General features: G+C 35.6%; 2 protein-coding genes across 2 annotated transcripts; both read right to left on the bottom strand.

Annotated features, from left to right (window-relative positions):
- Window positions 1–1,130: 1,130 nt before the first annotated feature.
- LOC110723037 (protein TIC 55, chloroplastic-like) lies at window positions 1,131–4,539 on the bottom strand. Its single transcript, XM_021902311.1, has 3 exons — window positions 3,993–4,539; window positions 2,815–2,917; window positions 1,131–2,693 (listed from the first exon to the last, which is right to left on the bottom strand). Exons 1-3 carry the CDS (start codon window positions 4,406–4,408, stop codon window positions 1,575–1,577), a joined length of 1,638 nt encoding a protein of 545 aa, XP_021758003.1. The 5' UTR covers window positions 4,409–4,539; the 3' UTR covers window positions 1,131–1,574.
- A 14,724-nt stretch (window positions 4,540–19,263) lies between these two features.
- LOC110723033 (leucine-rich repeat and death domain-containing protein 1-like) lies at window positions 19,264–23,328 on the bottom strand. The gene is made up of 5 exons (XM_021902304.1): window positions 23,147–23,328; window positions 22,868–23,023; window positions 21,891–22,517; window positions 20,275–21,660; window positions 19,264–20,046 (listed from the first exon to the last, which is right to left on the bottom strand). The coding sequence occupies exons 1-5, from the start codon at window positions 23,301–23,303 to the stop codon at window positions 19,535–19,537; spliced, it is 2,838 nt and encodes a 945-aa protein (XP_021757996.1). The 5' UTR covers window positions 23,304–23,328; the 3' UTR covers window positions 19,264–19,534.
- Window positions 23,329–23,633: the final 305 nt, after the last annotated feature.

Below are 23,633 nucleotides of genomic sequence, written 5' to 3'. Positions count from 1 at the left end.
TGAATACAGTGATGTTGTTGCCAATGGCTCCTGGATTTGAGAAATTTCCTGACATAATATTTTTCTGTGAGGCTATTATTCCATCAGAGGCGCTGAGGGCGATGATTAATCGACTCGAAAGGATAGGGAATCAATTAGGTTCTTGTTAATCTCATTCTTTTTTAAACATGGAGTGAAATCTATTAGTCAAATTACATATATCAACTTAATTGTAACTTGTTTTTCTTTTTTAATTTTCATGTTATCAGTTTCAGTCGACATAACAGAAAAAGTTGTGACAGTCTCTATAGGAGAGAATCAGCAGCCTTGGGAATTCAAGTTTGATGACAGGGTAATGCTTTTATGTAAAACTCGGGATGAACTCGTATGATTACAGAGGTGGTATGATCCGATAATGAATTCGTGTTACCTGTGGGTTTTGCAGGTTAGTGGAACTAGGGGAATGGCACCAGGGAAAAATCACCGTGCTTGGTTCAAGTGGCCTCACTTGCAGATGCTGAAGATAGCATCACATGTAACAGCAGCTGCTCTGATATGTTTTCAAACTGAACCAAAGCATATGATCATGACACGATTCACCCTCCGAGAAGTTGGTGATTTGGTGTTCACCAACAAAGCTTTAATGATCGTCCCTAACTGTGATAGAATCCCATCTGATGGCGCTGATTCGAATCCACTACTGTATCAAAGTTAGTGTTCTGATGCAGTGGTTTGTAATTCAGCAGCATGATTAGCATTGTTAAGTACTTCTATGTAATGTTAGCATTGTTAAGTACTTCATATTGAGTAGTAAGTGGTAAGTACACTATGTAATGTGTGATTTTTGGTGAGCTTTCTGAAACTGTGAAAATTACATGTAATTAGCCTTATTGTTTACAAAAGTACATGTGTTCTGTACAAACATAGCTTAAACATCTTATATAGCAGTCTTTTTCTGAAAACCAAGTTATCAGCTTCGACTCCAAACGATACTTACAGCCTTTATTCAGTTATGTACTTATATGAGTGATGATTAGCATGCTGAAGTTCTAATAATATGCATGTTGCCATAAATAAATACTGTAACCAATAATACTCTGATGTACTGATCACTGATCACATGATCTTTCACCTTGCATACACTACTATTATAGACTTATAGCCATGCTGATTTATGTAACTGACATAAGTTGCTGAGGGGTTACATTGATAACAAATGCAATCTCACTGTTTACATCATGACAGAAATTTTGAGGAAAACTATGAATTTACCCAGCTATACACAATTACATACACACACAATTTCTAATAGCAATACAATCCAGCTATTTCCATCACTCCATCCATCCACACAGTAGGCATCAGTCATTCCACTTAAATCGGCCAAAAGACATGTTTCTCAGTTTGAAAACAAACAGAAAAATTGAATTCAGAATATTTCACTACCTGTCATTTCTTTTCTATGTGCTTACTGTACAACATAGGGTTCTGAAATCTGTAGTAGCCCAGTCCTGAGACTTACTTCAGACTCTTGTTGAAGTGAGCATCTCTTAATTTCCAATCCAGAATTTATCCTCAGAAAACATGGGAAAATTTTACAGCCTTCGATGAGTCCTTATAAAATTTGTTGTATTCAATGCTATTGCAGCAGAGCAAGCATATACTCCAGCCAAGCACAATGAAGTGGTAACTAACCAAAGAGCTTTCCACTGTCTTCCCGAAACCAGTATGGCAAATCCAGTGGACAATACAGCGATGACAGACAGGGCTTTTTTCCATGCTTCAAATGCTTTTAAAACACCACTACACTCCTTGCAATGGATCACATGTCGGAAATACCTGTTAGCCCAATTCGGAGCATACATTGTCCCTAGCCCACCTTTAGCAGGAGATTGAGCTGAGAGCCCAGCAACTAGGCCTGCTGGGGCATGCTCAACAACTGCTGGAACTTCAGGGGGCGAAATAGTACTGTGCCCAAAATGGTAAGGCATACCATGCCCAACTTTATCCATCCACTTCCTGTATTCTGCAACCCAAGTGTCAGAAGACTTCAGATTCAAATAGAGTTTCTTTGTGGGGACTTTCTCAGTGATCAAAACCTCGTTTTGAGACGAAAGGAAGCCCATGTCTTGCTCAAATACCTTACTAGCGTTTTGGTGGAAATACCATGTGGGGAAAAATTTAGCAAGAGGCGATCTTTTAGTGGTTCCAAACCTCACAATGAGCATGGATTTACCCTGTCCTGATGGCCTGCAAAGGAAGAGTCCAGTGAAGTAGTGTTTCTCTCCCTTTTCATCAACTAACTCTCTGCTATTTGAGAGCACACAAGGTGCCTCAAACCTCAGAAAATTGAGCATAGACTTCTCACTTTCTTTTCCCCACCAGCCAGCAAATCCTCGTTCTGTTCTCTCAGTAACCTCGAAAAGCAAAGGTTGAGCATCTTCACGCTTCGCAGTCCAATCAGTCCGATCATGGGAGATCGGGATGTGGGCCGGGTCCATAAGGTTCTCGAGGAGAATAGAGTGGTCATATGGAAGCTCATGTGTCGTCGAGACATCTTGAAAACCTGGCCTAGCAAAGTTTTCAAACCAAGGGATTTTCTTGGCATTTGGCGGGGTTCTTTGGGACATCCACACCCACACAACTCCTTGGCAATCTCTCACTTCATAAGTCCTTACACATGCTTGTTTAGGAATTTTAGCTTCAGCTGGAAGCTGCTAGAGCAGATTTGTAAAAGAAATTTATTAGAAACATGCATTTTTCAGCAAGATTTGAATACTAAGATTGGAATCCTTGGTGAACAAATATTAAAGAGAAGGTAGGGTAAGCATTGACCTGAGGTATCTTCACACATTTGCCTTCGCCTTCAAATTGCCAACCATGGTATAAGCATTCCAACCTCCCATCAACTAATTGCCCTTCTGAAAGTTTGGCTAGCCTAAAGCAAACATCACATGAGAAGTCAGCTGTCTATCTAATTTAGATAATTTCTTTATGATTATTTTATCATCATTCTTGTAGCACAAATTCTTTTCCACTCAATATTTAAATAAATTTAATTCTCTGTATTAACAAATTAGATTGAAGGAGTTTGTCTATGTTTGAACAATTGTTTTCCAACTTATAAAGCTTCATTTACAATATTAGTAGGCAAAGTGCTAGTAACATAACTGAAATCCGTTAGCTAAAAGCTAATTGAATGCAATGAAAGCGCTCAATAAGACTAATAAATGATCTTGAGTATAGTGAACGCCACGAATGGTGTAAATTGATATGCTTGCATAACTAAAAGGCTACATGATGCATAGTGTTTTATACATGAAGGGGATGAACCAAACACTACCAAAGTATGCAAATTTCTCCACTTAAGCAGTTAAGCCTCAACTATGCTAAAATGCCTTGTCAAACAATGTTTTAAGTTTCCAACCATTGAACCATCCCAACATTCAAAAGTCATACTAGATTACAACGAATCAAAAATCATAGATTTCCAAATATATAATCAATCAATCAATCAATCAATAATGTACGGTTCAAGACCTCAGTGTCTAATCTACAACATAGATAATCATAATGTGCATAATTACATTGAAGATTAGGGATCCCTAAAGATCAAATCTTTCAACTAAAATTTCACAGTCCAACTTTCTATAACTAGGATTATTAACTACCTTTCAATTTTACAAGAGTAAAACCCAAATAATATACTATCAACTTACCCCTACTTTGTCCAAAAAAAAAAAAAAATTACCCTCTATTTTAACTAGCTTAGTTAATTAAAGGCGTGAAGGTAGGGGTGGAAGTCATGACACCCGACCCATTGAACCTAACACTCGAGATTAAATCACGTCTCCATCATTGCACTTAAATAGATATACTCGTGCTTAATGAAAGTACCGGTGGAAAGTCATGATACCCAATTCAAAACACCCGAGATTAAATCACGTCTATATCACTTACACTTAATTAGTAATTAATAAGTATCTAAAATTGGCAAGAGGAAAGTTAATTACCTGTGGGGGCAACGATCTTCGTAGCACCTGAGCTCACCGGAAGCATCACGAAACAGAACAAGCTGTTTATGAAAAACAGTAAGACCCAAAGGAGCATCTTCTGGAATGTTCTTAGTCAAGTAGAGTGGGTACCATTCTTCTGTCCAATCATAATCTGCCACCTCTCTCTCTCCTCTGACCTCTGCTTGACTGCTGGGACCCACAAACACTTCATCTTCTTCTCCTGAAACTGATGATCCAACTGCAACATCTGATGCAATTGCCTGTAGTTTATTGAATGATAATTTGGGTTTTTGATTCGAATTCTTGATGAAATGGTGAAGTTTAAGGTGGGAATTTGATGGGTTTTGTGAGAAACAGAGTACTGGGGTTTTTGAGAGAGGAGTAGATGGAAGAATTGATTGCAAAATTGCCATCTTTTTTTGGGAATATTAATACGGAGTATAAACTTAAAATGTCCCAAATTAATTGGGTATTTATTACGAGTACATTGACAGAGAGATAAGAAAAAAATGGGAATATTTGGTTGCTTGGTAAGTTGGGGCATAGCTCCTGGCCACACATTGCTAATAAGTGAAGGTGTTGTATTCATAGCTGATTGTTGACCATAAATTTTGAGTTTAGAACAACTTAGGGCCTGTTCTCACATTGAAATTCAGTTCAGTTTAGTTCAGCTCAGTTTAGTTCCTAATTTCCTTCTCTTATAAAATATTCATTTTAGTTCAGTTCAACTCAGTTCAATTCAGTTCAGCTCAGCTGAGTTCAATGTGAACAGACCCTTAGAATTTTAGGCTTTTTCTTTGGGAATCGTGTAAAAGTAACACTTATCTTATACGATGTAGTATGTGAATAACGGAATAAGGCCTTATTTGGTTCACCTTATTTGTATTTATCTGAACTTATATGAATTTATCAAATATGATCTGAATGTCAAATTTGATCAAACTTTAACCTTAAATATACGATAATCTATACGGAAAAGATATTTCAAGTAGGGTCTTGTTAGATTCATAATAACATGTATTTTATTAATATGTAATTTTCATAATTTTTTTATTACGAAATCAAAGATATTTAGAGATAAAAACTGCACATAACTTTTTTTTTTTTTTTCTGAAATAAATAAAAATAAGTTGAACTAAACAACACCTAATACTTGTACACATAGAGTTTTTATGTAGTCTAGGCAAAACCATACAAATACTAAATAGATGTTTTGGGGGTTAAAAGGAGATACTCCATACTAGTTATTGGTGCATCGAGTCGTAGTTGCCCTGATCGGGCGCTTGGCTTGATCGGACAAGTTTTGGTTGCATCAAAATTCGTTTCAAGTTAGTGATTACGGAGTATTTAAGTTCATTATTTTTTGTAAGTACCTGATTAGTTATATAAAGAGTATAGAAAATATAATATAGTGTTAACTAAAAAACATGTTAAGTATATGCAATAGAATAATTTCTAAAAAAAAATATAATAATTACTAAAAATATTTTGCTTAAAAATAAAAATATTTAAGAGAGAATTTTTTTTTTTTTTTTGGAAGCCAAGCGAGAAATTATTTAATCGGGAACTTATTTATAGTTGTGGTTTTCCTAGAAATTATATCTTCATTGTTTCAAAAAAAAAAAAAGAAATTATATCTATGTGAAAACTACGTAGTAATTTTCTATTGAAAATAATCAAACCGGGGCCGAACTTAACAATAATGGGCCAAACGGCCCGTAGTTATAATCTTTGCTAGTCTACAGCACAAATGTGAACTCACTTAAGCCACTATAAGCAAAATAGTATTACTTGTATTAAACAACAAAGTCAATAACAGACAATCTAACAAACTTTGTTCCTAATGATTCAGCAACATTTGAAGCGTACTTCAAATCTTCCACACTAGTCAGTCTCATCCACTCTTTATCTTCGTCTTGATAAAGTAATCTGTATTTGTTCACCTCAAGTTGGAACTTCATAACTATTTCTTCAATTAGTTGATTAGTAGGTAAACTCAAAGAGAAAACAATTCTCACTGAAAGCTCCTTGTACGTGGCTTTTACAACAATAGTGCCTGAACTTTCGGTTGAATGAAGAGTGCCTTCTAAATGCCCTTGGACTTGTTGTTGGATATCCATAATTGGATCGAAAGTTTCTTCTAGTGTTGCAGCGCGATTACTTTCAGTTGAATGAAGAGTGCCCTCCAAATGCCCTTGGTCATTTGCACCATCCAAATACTGCTCTTTGCCATGCTGACTATTCATATTGCCTTGAGTATCCATTAAGTTCACTCTAACGCTTTCCACTGTTGTGTCCAGGGCCAAGTTGCCAACAACATTGGAGTTGGATGCAACATAATTTGGCAACGTAAGATGGTTTGCTCCTATTATATACCCCCCAACAGTTTTCGCGTGAGCTGTGTGGAATCACTTCCAAAGGGGGCTTTACTATTATGTTTCCTCTTCTTTGCATCATTAAGATGTTGCTTCCCTTTTTTTCTTGATGGCCACACCAGCTTCAATTCTTTCAATCTTCGCTTCATTGTAGACCTCGAGACTGCATATTGTAGTCAAGTAAGATAAAGAAGCTCAAGCAGTTTTTTATTTATTTATTTTATTATTTTTTTTTAATGGAAATCATTGAGATGACAGGATGTCTATCTCAGTCTTAATGATAAATTAATTTTCAAAAACCATACTTATAAAGTCATAACCACAAATTTAGTTATTGACAGTTAATGAAGCATGAAGCATTGTAGAGAATGAAATTAACTATCATGTATGCCAGGAAAACTAAGAAAGTAACTATGCATGAAGCATCTAGAATCGTATGCCAGGAAACAAGAATGAATGTGTGCCTCACAATTTAAGATACAGTGATAAAAAAAAAACATTGTAGAGAATGTTTCTCTGCAGCATCAACAAATCTAGGCAACGGTTCCAGGATTGCCTCTGGATTAATTTCTTTCTCTTGTTTAATAGCATTAGCATCATAACTTTGAGATTTATTGTTGCTATGTCCAAATTCTAAAGCATGATGGTTGTTCCAGCCACCAATAAAATTATTTCCCCAAGGAGTGAACTAATTTTGTGACTTTATAAGTATGGTTTTTGAAAATTAATTTAAAATGAGAATCGGTTTGCACAATATTTTCTACCCAAACAAATAAGGCTTTATCAGTTTTTGATGAATTTAAACTCTGTTATGTGTAAGGTTGGAAGCACACGTACCTTGATAAATTTGAGAATTACCACCTCGTTCTGATGTGATGTGCTCAAGAGAGCCCACCATATTTATACTGTTAAGAGGATATGCTGATGTCCGCTCATCAGCGACAATTTCATCAACTTCTGCTGTTGACACAATATCATTATTGCAGCTTTCTGTTGACATTTTGTGACGAGAGTTATCCATAAAATATTGATAAAAGATATAAAATATGACATTTGAAGTACTTGAAGCACTTACCTTGTTCTGTTTCTTCTGAAACAACTCCATTGATGCAGCCTTGTACAATATCAAAGGTATCTGTCAAGGTTTGGTAAAGAGAAACATCATAGGCCCTGCGCTTGTAGTATGTTTCATGTGTGTCATCGAGGATGGACACTTGTTTTAGTTTCCATGGCAAGCTTTTCATGTTAAAACACTTGGGGAGGATTAAGTGCTGCAACTTGCGTAGCTTTACAAAACTAAGAGGAAGGGTCTTGATACTGGTAATGCTGATATCAAGAGTACGCAAATTGACCAACTCATGTAGATTTGATGGCAGTTTCTTGAGGTTGCCACAATCTTTGAGTTGTAATTTTTGCAAGTTGCGGAGTCTTGCTATTTCTTCAGGAAGGAACATTTCAGAGCATGTAATGGAGAGTGTCTCCAAGCTGCATAAATATTTCATGCTATCAGGTAGGGACTTTATTTCGTAGCTGTTATATGTGTGCCTCGAATGCTCCATGTTGATATATGCTTTAGTATTATGGTGTTTGGGGCTTTAAGCAAAGAAGCATGGAAAGGGCTGACTTAAAATGAGCATATCTCAAGATCTAGAAGTGATATTGAGATGATTCAAGTTGGAGGTGATAGCTCTTCTCAAGATCTTTCCAACGACTGGTCATAAGCTTGATTTGGTTAAGAATCGAGGGAGTTATGACTGTTTAAAGAAGTGCTGTCCACGCAGGGGGAGTTCGACCGAACCATTTAATAGGTTCGGTCGAACCTTTTGGCAGAACTGATGCTCTTTTCATTTCTAGAGTAGGTTCGGTCAAACCTTTGGTGGTGTGACCGAACCACACTAAGTTCGACCGAACTCTGGGTAGGTTCGATCGAACCTTCGAGCCCCTGTTCCAGCGCTGCGATTTCTTCTTATTTTGCTCGGGATGTAATCTTAACCGTTGATTCATCTTGCACTATATATACTCTTGTTTTTCATTGTAGAGAGTATGAGAGAGAAACACAAGTGAGACTTAGATCTTAAATTATCTCACCAAGAACACCATCTTTCTCCATTGTAATTCTTCCTCCATTGAAGAGTAATACAAGCTCCAATCTCCCCAAAAGTGGATGTAGCTCATTTTGAGTGAACCACTATAAATCTTGTGTGTTTTATTTTGTTCATTTTTAATTGCTTTCTCATTTAGCTTTGTATTGTTCCTCAATCAAATTCAAAGTCCCAAAAACCATAATACTAAAGCATATATCAACATGGAGCATTCGAGGCTTCACCAAGATCTTTCATAACAGTAGCAATAATTAAGCTCCAGATGAGAAAGGCTCTTCATTTGTCCTAGATTTGAAGGCAACTCCGTGAGGGATTTACAGTGATTGATAGTTAAGGATGTCAAGTTGCATAGATTTGCGATGCTATTAGGAAGTGACTTTATGTTATTGCAATATTCAAGTTTGAGATGGGTAAGGCTCACCAACTGGCCTATAATTGCCGGCAATTCAACAAGGGATTCACAGAATTCGAGAGATAAAGATGTCAAATTTGACAGTTTTAAAATGGTATTAGGAAGGAACTTGATGTTCTTGCAATAAGAAAGCTGGAGATGGGTAAGGCTCACCAATTGGCCTATATTTGCCGGCAATTCTTCCAAACAACAACACTCATGAAATCGCAAGTGCTCCAATTTGTGAAGCCTAAAGATGGCGTTAGGCACACGTTTCAGGGATGTACACCACCAGAATTGCAGGCGGATGAGGTGTGTGAGCTCACCAATGGATTCTCCTATCTCTTCCACACCATATACCTCCAATGTCAAGCTTGTAACAAAGGCTAGACGAGAAGCAGGGTTATTTTTTTTTATCCATGCCTCTGGATCCTCCCTCAATTCCAAGTGACCTTTAGAATCTACTTCTCTGACAGTTGCCATTCCTTAGCCTCGACAGGAACACCAACAATCACCTCTTTATATTAATAATTTCAAAATACAGAAATGTAAGTTGGGAAATAAAGGAACAAAGAGAAAACAAATAATACTACATACTGAGTTAAGATTCCATTAAGAAATTGTAGAATTCTCCCTTAGGAGGCTCAGTATTTATTCACAATATATATAGGTTACATACTTAACCTAGTTTACATAATTACATTATGCTAAATATACATCCAATATTATTTACATAATATTGTCTAACAACCACTATCAACTTGAACCTTTTTTTTTAAAAAAAGAACTTCAACTTGAACCTCTTTTTACTCTTTTTATTAATGATTTCAAATTAAACTAAAACAAAAAATTGGTAAAGAAATGAAGAAAGTTATAACAAGAAAAATTAGGACTCCGTGTTTAATAAAGAAACTACTCCAATTAGTCAATCACAACATACATATATAGGGCGTGTTCGGCAAAATATAGCTGTGAAGGTAGCTGTAGTTGTGGAGGTAGCTGTTAGCTGTGTAGTTAGCTGTTAGCTGTCAACAAACTGTTAGCTGTGAAGATAAATAATTTAGAAATGAGTGTTCGGTAAAGTAGTGGTTGACTAGCTGTTACATATAAAAATCAATATTTTATTTTTAAAACTATAGATTAAATTTTCAACAGCTACTTGAAAAGCTACCTCTAATTTCAAAAGCTAATCTTTCTAACTTTTCACAAAAGTTACCTCTACCACTAAAAGCTACCCTAACCACTACTTTACCAAACACTCACATTTTTTGTTTAGTAGTGGTTTGACCAAGTCAAACCACTAAAAGCTACCTAAAAGCTACTCGAAAGCTAACGCCGAACACGCCCATAATGGCATCACAGCTTTTCTAGACCCCACAATCAACCTTAATTTAGTCAAGTTATGCATTGAACCTAACCCCACTTTGTACTCCATTGGCTTCTTGTCCGCTACTTTAACTTTTTTTTTTTTATGCTTTGAACCTTCCTTAGAAAAAAAAAAAAACTCCCTCCGTCCCAAAATTACATTCCTCCTTTCTATTTTTGGTATTTCAAAATTACATTCCTCCTTTCTATTTTTGGTAAGTTTTTTTTTAGTAAATCAACTCTCTTTTTCAGTTTTATATTTAATGGTTTCTCACTCATCCTTTCCTGATCTCACTCATAATCTTTGTGCCAAATTACAATGAATATGATTGGTTAAAAATTTTCAATTAAGAGCATGTGATTGGTCCTTTTTTTTTTTTGCAAAGGATTTATGACATGTCATGAGTAATAACTAATCTATCTTTGTACTTCTCATTGCATTATCTAATTATTGTTATTTGTCTTATTCTTCCCTCCTTAATTCCCGTGTAAATTTCGAAACAGAAATGTAATTTAGGGACGGAGGGAGTAATAAATTAAAAATTTATGCTTTGAACCTGAACCTCAATGAGTAACTCAGTATTATGCATTGATAGATTGTCGTACACCTGTCAAAAATAAATTCCTAACAAAACCAACTAACAATGTAGTAGGGTAAGTAGGGTCGAATCCACAAAGAGATGGCTATTCAATCTAACTTCTAAGGTATGGAGAAACTAAACTATGTCACGAAATTGGGATAGAAAAGTAATCTAAATTGAAATAGGAATAAAATAATTAATAAAAAGACCTAGGGTTAGGGTTCACCATGCTTATAGTTCTAAATCTATCAAATATCAATAACAATTCAATCAATCAATCAGTTATCTAGAGCAATTGCTAAGCCTACGGTCGGGTCTTAACACTCTCAATTCAACATATGTAGTTCGGTCGCTAACATAATCAAAATTGCTAATTGTAGGTAAACCTCTAAAAGTAAGATCTTTCGATTCAAACTCTTATTAACATGAATTAATCATACAATTGATCAGGTTGCAAGATTAACAATAAAACACTATCAATTAGAGAAATCAATAATTAAAATATCAAAAACATCAATCAAGATTCATTGTATAAACATGGATTCTCAAACCGTAGAAATAAACTACTCAAACATGGAAGAAATTATAAAAACTAAATCTAATAAGAAAGCATAATTAAAATATAGAAATAAGATTACCTCAAAATTAAAGTATATAAACTCTTTTATTCTTGGTTTCAATGTAGACCTCTTTACTGCAAATTGAAATAAAGTATGATTAATCATTTAGGAAAGTCAAAATTAAAACATGCATCATTTATATACTATTTAACATCAGATGAAGTAAGTCCTTGCTTAAATGGCGAGATGGAGGGACTAATATTTATAATTTTATAGTGAAAGAAAAACAACAATAAAAGTTTTCAAATCACTAACAACAATGAAACATACCTCCAAGTTATTCTGCTGCGCCTACTAACTTTGTATGATTGGACCAGAATGGTTGTAGCATCTCTAGAGTAATATCTTTTCTTTTCATCTTAACCCTCACATAATTACTTTGAGGGATATGATTCTGCTCACTTTCTAAAGCGCGATGATTGATCTCTCCAGAATCAATCTTAACCCTCACATAACAGTTCAACTATGTCATACCCAGAATGAACCCTTTATTAGGATATTTAAGAGAGTTGTCTTGTTGGAAACATTTTGGAAGGATCAAGTTCTCCAAGTTGGATAGCTTTGTGATGCTATTGGGAAGTGACTTGATTCTTGTACCGCTAATATCCATAGTGCACAACTTGACCAATTTTCCCAGATAATTTGGCAATTCTTCAAGGCTGGAACAATCTTTGAGTTGCAATTGTTTCAGGTTTTCCTTTTCCATGCTTGGAATCAACTCCATGGAGTAACATGTAACTGAAAGTTTCTCCAAATTGATTAACTGTTTCAAGTTTAATGAGGTTGCATCATCACATTCTGTTCGTTTGCATGTCCCTTTGTCGTCCAAGATTTCCAAGCGATAAAGACTTGTAGGAAATGATCTGATGTTGGAACTGTTGGAAGTTCTTGAGTGAAATACAAAGAAAGGTGAGAGGAAATAAAAGAGGTAGTCCCACTTTGATAATTTATCAAAGCTTTATGTCGTTTATTCATTGGAGTAGTTTTGTACTACCTGTTTGAGAAGCGGTAAGTGGGTTATGGATATATCTCTTAATACCCATTATTATTGACGGTTTATTGTTATTGGAATATTGTATATATTACAATATTCATGGTCTATTCGTTTGAATTAAGTCGTTGAGAATGTCATTGATAATTCGGGGGTTACGCTCATTCATAGTCGATTATAAATGCCTAGCCGTTGCCTCCTTGATTACTCATTTCATTAGTTGGTCAATGACACTTAATACTCCACATATATATATTCAAGCTTCTTTGGGTTCCATAGGATACATACAAAAATCAGAAATATTCTCTTTGATCTTCTCTTTAAAAAATACTCCTTTGATTTTGGGTAAGTATTCTGAGTTCCAGTCGGGTTTGTGAGTGCACACAAATTCCGGCGCCGTGCTTATCCTAGAGGGCGACCGCTTCTAGTCTACTGCACCGGGAGGTAGCGCGGAATCATCTTTTAGATCAGTGGTTCTCCACGACGCGGCAATTATCAATTTAGTCTACACAACGTTGAGATAAGTATTTATTGTTTTATATTTGCTTATTTACTAACAATCTAAAAGACGATGTATTGATTCCAAATATATGATTGCTTATATGTCGAAATTGCAAATTCTTTGTTTTAAGAATTATGAGCTTTCACATGTTAGTTAGGATGCGGTTTTATTTGGATCAATTTTGTGTTGTGTACTTGTGTACTAATTCTATGATGAATAATTTCATGGAATAGAATTTATTAAATTGATGGTTGTCCGTTACTGTGAGAAGGGCTATAATGTGAATAATGTATAATGGAAAGTTTGGTCTTGATTTCGCAGTTGACTAATCTTAAAGAATTTTTCGGTTATTCCTTATTTGTTGAATCATTTAAATTATCATATAAGGTTTTGGTTTTACTTGGACCATATTTTGTACTTTTGTTGCGTATGTGACGAGATGAGTTGTATTGAAATAAGAACCATCTTCTTGTTATCAGTTATCATGTGTTTATAGAGTATTTGTTCTATACTTTGATTTATAATTTCTAATTAGTGGGTAATGCTAAAGCTTGTAGAGTATATTGCTTTATGTCCATGTTATATATGAATGTTAATTTTATTTGCAATGATTAATATAATGGCAAATATGTTGGTTATTGACTTATTATATATGTCCACTTGGTTACTCATGAGCATGTGAGAGTATACTACGAAGTATATGAGTATACCTTATGTTATTTAGTGATTGGACCTTTACATTTTGTTATCAATTCTCCACTTTTCTTAATGGAAATTTTGTTTGGTTTATTGCTGGGCTTCTTTACATGAGCAATACTAATGATCTATATGTCTAGTACTAAATTTATTTTACTAATGACTTATGGCATGTATACTGTGACTAATTGAGGCTTAGTAGTGCTTTCATAATCTGTAAGTATTTGTAACATCTATTTAGATTATGTTTTTTGGGTTGATCTTTAATTGGTTTGTGATAATTGTGGTGTGCTTACAGTTGATGTGTTAGAACCTTAAGGGTCTGCATTATTAGTGTTTCGGGTGAAAACAATGGGACCTTGTCGAAGGTCCGATGAAGTGGAGAAGACTAGATTCGATCCAAGTAATGTTGGGCCGAAGGTTTTCTGCACAGTAAACACACGTAAACTAGCCTCGGGGGTGTTGCCGAGGAAGGCCCCTCCGATGCTAAAGTCAGTACAGTGCGTAGAAAGAAAACACTATGCAAGAGAATTAGTTGGTTGAGGCTTTGCTTGAATGAATGTACAAATGTAATATTGATGGCTTTTATACCTCTGCATACATGGAGAAGTTGGGCCTTAGCCCCATTGGCTTGCTTTGAGGATTGATCTTTGACTTTAGCACAATTGGAGAGATGAACCTTGACCTTGGGCTTTTAATTGGATCATTTAATGCCTAAGCCCAATTGGACTAAATTGGACCCAAACAATTAGTTTTTATTTGGGATACACAAAGTTAAATAGTTAACGATTATCATGTGATTCATGCATGGTACTTATGATTCTCATGCCATTCTTGCTGACCAAACTATTGAGGAGGCCAAAGTTGTTAGTACATTTTTGTTGGTCAGGAAGTCATTGATATTGGGATTTCAATTTTATTGTTGTCCACGGAATTTCGAGAGCAGTCAATTGAAGTTATGATGGCATCTTGAAGCTCATATTTATAATGAGGACGATTGGGTATCTCATAGAGGTCTTACTAATGTTACTTGATTTGATTCAAGGGAGGTTCATTCTAAACCAAGTCTCCTGTTATTATGTTTATCATCTGATTTAATTCCTAGTAATCATCTTAACAAATATATGCTTTTGTGGGTGTTGACAAAGTACGTTGAATGTTGAATTTGTCAATTAAATATTTGTTGAATGATTAATAGAAAGTAAAAGTTATAATGTCGATATTTTATAAGTATGACATTATATTGCACATAATCAGTTACCTTTAATTTGTTGGTTCTACATTTTGTGGAGTAACTTATTATTCAGTAGGATGCTTTTGAGCAATGTTTTAACATTTTTTTTTTGAGGTGCATGTATGTACTCCGAGTACTACTTTTATCATGATTCATGTATGTGTTGAGTATAGAGTTGAGATGTACTATATATGTCAATTGCTTGAATCCATGATATGAAATACTCGTATTGAGAAGCTTTATTCATTACTCAATTGATCTCATTACTTTATCCTCAGTTTAACATGTTTGTGTGAAACTTATAATTCTCAAACTTGTTGAGTTTTGTGAAGGGAAATTATGTGATAATTTTGCTTAAGGAGATTGTATGGCTTTCTCTTTGGAGAATTTTCGAGTAAAGTATTTTGGGAATTGACTACGATTTTCTAATATTTTATAATGGTTTATTGTTACCGCCTATGACTCTTTATTGTGTTATAATTCTTTATGAATAAAGCATGAGTAATTTGTAAATGCCTTGAATTTTATATGGTGGCTTGGGAGTTAATATTTTGAGGTATTGTTGAATTATTATCCTTGATTAATTCAATGTTTCAAAGATCTCTGCTCTTGTCCACCTTATATGTTATTATACCCAGTGTTACGACATAGTTGTGAATTTTTCCCAACCATATATTTGTTTATGCTCTATTTTGGTATTTGAACCTTGTCCTTTCATGTGGGGGTTTTTATATCCAAATATTTCATTCATTGAGAATGTGGGTGCATTGGTAAGGGTTTTGAATCAGACTTTGTTGTCCAATGTGGGGGAAGTAATAAAGAATCAGTGTTGGACTCAAAGTCTTGCTTAGTTTTTGCTTGATAAATTGCATATTCTAATTGATTCTTTATTGAATAAATTGTCTTTGAGCATATATGTGTATTATTGCTATGGTTCAAGTGGTTGGATATCCAAGCTGGATTACTCGACTCTAGTAGGAATGAGAGGCATTAATATTAAAATTTTCTATTGTTTAATGCAAAGCCTAAAAGTGGTTAATTGAGCTAAAGATGGTTTATGATTGAGTTTTCCTTACAAGTAGTTTGTTTTGGTATCTCTATGTCTTTAGAGTATTTTCTTTAAATCAGTGGAATATCATGAGTGATTGTTTCCGTGGAAGAAGTCATTGAATATTAGTTAGATTATGTCTAACTATGTATAGATTTTTACAAATCTTTTTCCTGGGATTGTGATGCTTAATATCTCTTCTATGGATTGTGTTGCTAATTCACTGAGCTGTCGTTGGAAGTCTTTAAGTCTAAACTTGTGATGGATGAGTCATTGCTATAATATAAGGTTTTTATGATCTTATTGATCATATGGGAGCAATTCGTGTCCATTTAGTAGTCTTATGTTTCTTGGAAACTATGCTTAATCTGACATTGCTTTTTATGTAAGTAAATTAAGCAAATATACTCTTAACTCGAGCAATGACCATCGGATAGTTTTGAGGAGGTTGCATAGGTACTTGAAAGTACAAAAGATAAGAGTTTGCACTATTGCAAGTTTCCATGAGTTCTTGAAGTTCGATAATGAGTTCAAACTCAAGCGGTTATATTTGCACCACTAAGTGGTGAAGCTATGTTTTGGAAATTGTGCAAAGCAATCTTGTTTTGCTATGTTTGTTTTGGAATAATCTAATTTATTTCTCTTGAATTGACAGGTTATGAGGCAAGATGGTCAAGAATGCATGGCTCTTATGAGCAAATGTGCTGGCAAATATCCCATTGTAAGGGAATTTGTTATGATTTGTAAGTTGTGGTTACTTTTGATTGAACCATGCCTATAATAGTTGATGTCAAAGATAATTTTGTCGAATGGGGTGATATCACTAGACTACATAAAGTCTAAAAATGTTACGGATCCGTTATCTAAAGGCCTATGGAAATAAAAAAAAAAAAAACTAGTTTTGGAAACATCGGAAGAGATGGGGCTAAAGCCCGTTATATGAATTGTGAAATAGTGAACTCCTACTCACCATGAGTTCAAAGGGGAACATTATGTAATAATTCGGAAGCACATTTTTATATGTCCATCTCTAGATGTTTGTTTGGGCTTAGCTACAAATGAGAAGGAGGTTGAGCATACGGCTCTTAATGAACCCATATCCATATTTTTGGAGGTGTGCTGTAGCTCATACTTGATGGAGTTCACCTACTTAGGTGTGGAAGTGTGGCCGCTTCCTATGAGTATTTCGTGGGCTAATACTCTAGAGCACCTATGAGCATCCAGGTTGGACGTATGGCCAGTATAATGCGTCACCTTTATTCGCGGAATTTCAGAATATTATACATGCTCAATTGTGTGGCTCAAAGTGACGGGTCCCTAACTCCCTATTAAGTTCAAGACGAAGGTCACTTGGTAGGTGAGGGATCATAGCTTGATGTCCACTATGTGTTAATTCAAGTCGCGAGACATTGACACTTATGCAATTGTTTTGTTTTGCCCAAAACCAATTTTCTTTCTTTCTTTCTTTCACATCTTCGAACCTGTGGGGGATTGTTGGAAGTTCTTGAGTGAAATACAAAGAAAGGTGAGAGGAAATAAAAGAGGTAGTCCCACTTTGATAATTTATCAAAGCTTTATGTCGTTTATTCATTGGAGTAGTTTTGTACTACTTGTTTGAGAAGCGATAAGTGGGTTATGGATATATCTCTTAATACCCATTATTATTGACGGTTTATTGTTATTGGAATATTGTATCTATTACAATATTCATGGTCTATTCGTTTGAATTAAGTCGTTGAGAATGTCATTGATAATTCGGGGGTTACGCTCATTCATAGTCGATTATAAATGCCTAGCCGTTGCCTCCTTGATTACTCATTTCATTAGTTGGTCAATGACACTTAATACTCCACATATATATATATTCAAGCTTCTTTGGGTTCCATAGGATACATACAAAAATCAGAAATATTCTCTTTGATCTTCTCTTTAAAAAATACTCCTTTGATTTTGGGCAAGTATTCTGAGCTCCAGTCGGGTTTGTGAGTGCACACAAATTCCGGCGCCGTGCTTATCCTAGAGGGCGACCGCTTCTAGTCTACTGCACCGGGAGGTAGCGCGGAATCGTCTTTTAGGTCAGTGGTTCTCCACGACGCGGCAATTATCAATTTAGTCTACACAACGTTGAGATAAGTATTTATTGTTTTATATTTGCTTATTTACTAACAGGAACCAGAAAGCTTAAGTTCAGCAAGCTTCAAATTTGCAGGTAATGATTCGAAATCACATTGAAAGAGATCCAAAGCTTTCAAGTTGGACAACCTAGCCATGCTATCAATATTAGAATGTTTACTTCCATGACGTAGAGAGAGGTGTCTAAGTTTGAACAAATCCAAATCTGATGGCAAGTTTGTATCCCCTAAATCTAGGCATAGAAACTCCAAGTTAGATAGCTTTCCGAGGCTATCAGATTGGAACTCAATGTTACAATGCTGAAAAGAAAGATGTGTGAGCGTCTTGCTTACGCCAGAGAGGTGCTTCAAGTCAAGGTAAATATTACCAGAGATATAGGGGTAGGTGAGGTTTCGCAGTTTCACTATGGAATCTCCTATCTCTTGCATATCAACTGGCAATTCTAACTCCAAGCTTCGCACTGACAAACATAAATCCTTGTTCTTCATAATCCATAGCCTTGGATTGTCCTTCAATTGGAGATAGCCAGAAGAAGATATTGTTGAAAATTTCTGAGTTTCATCAACTGCCATTTTCAAATTAGGAAGATGACTACTAAGAAGCAGTATACTAAATAAAATAGATGAACAGGAGCAAAACATAAAAAAAAAAAATAAAATAAAAAAAAAAAAAAAAAAAAAATTGCAGTCTAGGAGGATTTATTAAAAAAAAAGTGACTTTAACGTTGCTTGTATACTTAGGCATATAAGTAGCTACTGTACTGTAATTCAGAGCAAACAGACTTCAAGAAGAGAATAATAGTTGTTGAAATAAAACAATGTAGGTATAAGTAATTGGAAATACATACCTCCAACACCACGAAACGATAATAACTCCATCCAAGCTGCATAAATCTTTCATGCTATCAGGTAGGGACTTGATTTTGTTGCAATTATTAAGCTCCAGATAAGAAAGGCTCGTCATTTGTCCTAGATTTGAAGGCAACTCAGTGACGGAATCACAGTCATTGAGAGTTAAGGATGTCAAGTTGGATAGATTTGCAATGCTATTAGGAAGGTACTTGCAATTGCAATAATAAAGGTGCAGACGGGTAAGGCTTTTTTTCAAGGCTCCCAAATTAGAAGGTATTGCAAAGGGAGAACGAGAGGATAGAAACAAAGAAGTCAAATTGGATAGATTTGCAATGGTATTAATTAGGAAGGTACTTGATGTTATTGCAATAACAATGGTAATATGGAGTATCCCGAATATTTCATAAAAACAAGCAACATCTATTATTTTTTAAGGGGGAAAAAAAATAAACAATAGCATTTAATAACATGAGTCAAAATTTGTCAACATTTGAAGCGTACTTCAAATCTTCTACACTAGTCAGCATCATCCACTCTTTATCTTCGTCTTGATAAAGCAATCTGTATTTGTTCACCTCAAGTTGGAACTTCATGCCTATTTCTTCAATTAGTTGATTAATAGGTAAACTCAAAGAGAAAACAATTCCCACTTAAAGCTCCTTGTAAGTGGCTTTTACAACAATAGTGCCTGAACTTTCAGTTGAATGAAGAGTGCCTTCCAAATGCCCTTGGACTTGTTGCTGGATATCCATATGGCTTTCAATTACCATTGGATCGAAAGTTTCTTCTAGTGTTGCAGCGCGATTACTTTCAGTTGAATGAAGAGTGCCCTCCAAATGCCCTTGAGCTTGTTGCTGGGTATCCATATGGCTTTCAATCACCATTAGGGGCTCTTCGAAAGTTTCTAGTGTTGCAGCGTAATTACCTTTAGTTGAATGAAGAGCAGGATTCAAATGCCCTTGTTCATGTTGCTGGATATCAATGTGGCTTTCAGTTTCCGTTGAGGGCTCTTCAAAAGTTTCCAGTGTTGCAGCGAGATTACTTCCACTAGGTGTTTCAGTGTTCTGTTTCCTCTTCTTTGAATCACGCTGTTTCCCTGTTCTGCTTGATGGCCATGTTATATCGTACTCTTTCAGTGTGCGCTTCATTGTAGACCTCGAGACTACAATTGATATCAAATATGATAATTGAGTTGAGCAAAACTAAAAATTAAATTGTAAAATGAAGGGTGTGTAATTAAACAAAGAAATCCATCATAAGTTCACAACTCCCAAATAACAAATTAATAAGAACACATACATTCTGCTTTGAATGATGCAGAGTTATAATTAAACAAACATGCCAAGAATAGTTGCCTCATGATTCAATATTGCATAGAATTGAAACATACCACCAAGTGTCATTGCAGCATCAACCAACGTCATTCTTTTAGGTATCAGTTCTTGAATAGCTTCCAAAGGAATTTTTTTCTTTTTCCTCTTATCTTTGGCATTATGACTTTGGAAATCACTGTTCTGCTCTCTCTCTGAAGCAGGAAGGGTGTTTCCACCATTGCTAAAGCTTCCCTTGTCACTTGAAGATATGTGCAAGCCTTTTGGTGCAATCATTAGTTGATTTTCCACAGCTATCATGTTACCCATCTGTATATCCTGCAGAGCAAGTTCGCGATCCTCAACAGAAGATTCTTCTACATGTAAACTAGAGTATGATTCTGCAGGTTTATTGTTGCTTTCCACTAAGGCCTCAAAACCATCATCATTGTTGCTTTCCACAAACGCTTCAAAATCATCATCATCAGAGCTCATGTCCTTTGAAGAAACTCCATCTGTGTCATCAATGGAAACCTTAGTGCACCCTATTCCTGAAAACTTATGAGATAAATCTTGTTTGAAACACTTGGGAAGAACTATCTGCTGCAAATTGAGTAGCTTTGAGATGCTATCAGGAAGAGACTCGATTTTTGTACCGCTAATATCTAGACTGCGCAATCTGATCAATTTATCCAAATTTTCCGGCAATGCTTTCAGGCCCAAGCAGTCTTTGAGTTGCAATTCCTGCAAATTTTGAAGGCTTCCTATGTCATGGAGAATTTCCATGGAGGAGCATGTAATAAAGAGTGTCTCCAGGAAAACTAGTTGATTCAAACTTAATGAGGATACAGCACATTTTGGTCCATTATTGCATTTATCATTGCTGTGCAAGATTTCCAGGTGGCATAGGCTTAAAGGCAGTAAACTGAAGTTGCAATTAGAAAGCTTCAGTTTATTAAGATGCAAATTTTCTGGAAATGATTCAATATCACATTGAAAGAGATCCAAGGCTTTCAAGTTGGACAACTTCTCCAAGCCATCAAAAGCAGATTGTTCCTGGCCATACTGCAAAGAGAGGTGTCTAAGGTTGATTAACAAATCCAGATTTTTTGGCAAGCTCGTGTTCTGCAAATCTAGGCATAAGGATTCCAAGTTGGATAGCTTTCCAAGGCTATCAGAAAGGGATTCAATGTTACAATTTTGAAAAGAAAGGTGTCTTAGCGTAGTGCTCGTGTCAGGGAGATGCTTCAAGTTGAGGTAATTATTACCAGAGATATAGAGATAGGTGAGCTTCCGCAGCTCTTCAATGGAATCTCCTATCTTCACCACGTCATCAGACAATTCTAACTCCAAGCTTTGCACCGACACGCATAAATCATAGTTTTTCATGATCCATAACCTTGGATCCTCCTTCAATCGGAGATAACCAGCAGAAGATATGGTTGAAAAATTCTGAGCTTCATTAACTGCCATTTTCACAATAGGAGATGACCAAGAATAAGAAGCACAATTAATAAATTAGAGAAACAAGAGCAAAACATGCAAAATTTGCAGACTAGGGGAGCATTTTAACCTTCCTTGTTACCATACTGCATATTAGTAATTATTATGCTGAATTTAGAACAGATTTTCAAAAGAGAATAGTAGTTGACAACATAAAACAACAGTAGGTATAAGTAATGTTGTAAGCACTTACCTCCAACACCACGACATGATAATAGCCCCATCTCAGTTTTGAGTTCTTTCCAGGTTTTTCGAATGTGCATATACTCTACAGTAATTATGACAGACTCAAACAATTGACATGGCAATGTTTCGAGTCTAAAATCCAGCGGCAAGAATAAAAATCGGAACTTCTGAAGATTCTTGATGCTCCAAGGAAGACACTTGATTTTGGTATCATGAATGTCAATAGCCAATAATTTGTCCAAATTATCCAAATCTGCAGGCAACTTTTCAAGCCTTGGGGAAGAAGTGCTGACACCTCCAATGTATAATTTTAAAAGGCTGGAAAGTCCTGCGAAGCTAGGAAGGGACTCGATGTGAGTACACCGAATAGAAAGTGTCTTAAGATTGGCTAACTCATTCAAATTTGTGGGTAACTTTTTGACATGATGCTGAGAGCAATCCTTAATGGCAAGGTGCAGTAGGTTCATTGACTCTTTCAAATTCGCAAGCAATTCTTTTGAGCATTTGCATAGTGAGATTTGTAAGTGCTCAGCCTTCATTAGACCTTTAGGAGGGGACTGCATACTACAGTGATATTTCAGCCTCTGATTCACATCATTAATATTGCCTGGCATTTCCTTGAGTGAATTATATTCTGTAAAAAATCTTAAGCTGTTAACTTAGACAGCATGGTAATAATACAAGGAAGACAAATAACATGGTACAGTATTATTAACAGTTTGAAATTCATAAAGCTGTTTTTGACAAGTAAATAAAAGTTCTAACATAACTAGGATCACAAAACTCAACAACCTAAACTTCCCCTTCATTAACTGACATAAAGCAGAATGCTGTATGTTCTCATCAATCGGATATTTACTGACATTAAAATAAGAATCTGTTTGCACAAAGGGGGGAAAAAAAAAAGTAAAGTTTTCAACCTAAGCAGGCTTTACCACTTTCTGATGATTTCACACTTGTTATGAGCAGGGTTTAGTGGTTTACCTTTATAAATCTGTGAAACACCACCTTGTTCTGTTGTGATGTGCTCAATATAGCCCGTGCTTCTACTGTTGAAAGGATCTGCTGATGTCTGCTCATCAGGGACAGTTTCATGAATTTCTACTGTTGGCACAACATTATTGTTTTCATTGCAGCTTTCTGTTGACATTTTGTTACGAGAGTTGTTCATATGTGAGAAGTATGCATCATCCGTGTCATCAATGATGAAAAAAAAAATGCAACATAATTATGAAATATGAAGTACTGGCAACACTTAATTACCTCCAGGAACAACACCTAGTTCTGTTTCTTCACTTTCATCAAAGGTATCTGCCAAGGTTTGGTAAAGGGAAGCATCATAACCCTTGTGCTTGTAGTATGCTTCCTCCGTATCATCGATGATGGACACTTTTTTTAGTTTCTCTGGCAAACTTTGCATGTTAAAACACTTGGGGAGGGTTAAGTGCTGCAGCTTGCATTGCTTTACCAAACTATGAGGAAGGGTCTTGATTCCGGTAACGCTGATATCAAGAGCAAATTGACCAACTCATGTAGATTTGATGGCAGTTTTTTGAGGCTGACACAGTCTTTGAGTTGTAATTTTTGCAAGTTGCAGAGTCTTGCTATATCCTCAGGAAGAAACTCCATTTTAGAACATGTAATGGAGAGTGTTTCCAGATTGACCAACTGATTCCAACATTTTTCAAAGATACATCCCAAGTCATTATAATTTTTGAAAAATAAGATTTCCAGGTGATGTAGGCCAATA

The sequence above is a fragment of the Chenopodium quinoa genome, unplaced genomic scaffold (genome assembly GCF_001683475.1).
Source record: "Chenopodium quinoa cultivar QQ74 unplaced genomic scaffold, ASM168347v1, whole genome shotgun sequence".
Lineage (NCBI taxonomy): Eukaryota > Viridiplantae > Streptophyta > Magnoliopsida > Caryophyllales > Amaranthaceae > Chenopodium > Chenopodium quinoa.
This window is presented reverse-complemented; position numbering and strand designations above follow the sequence as displayed.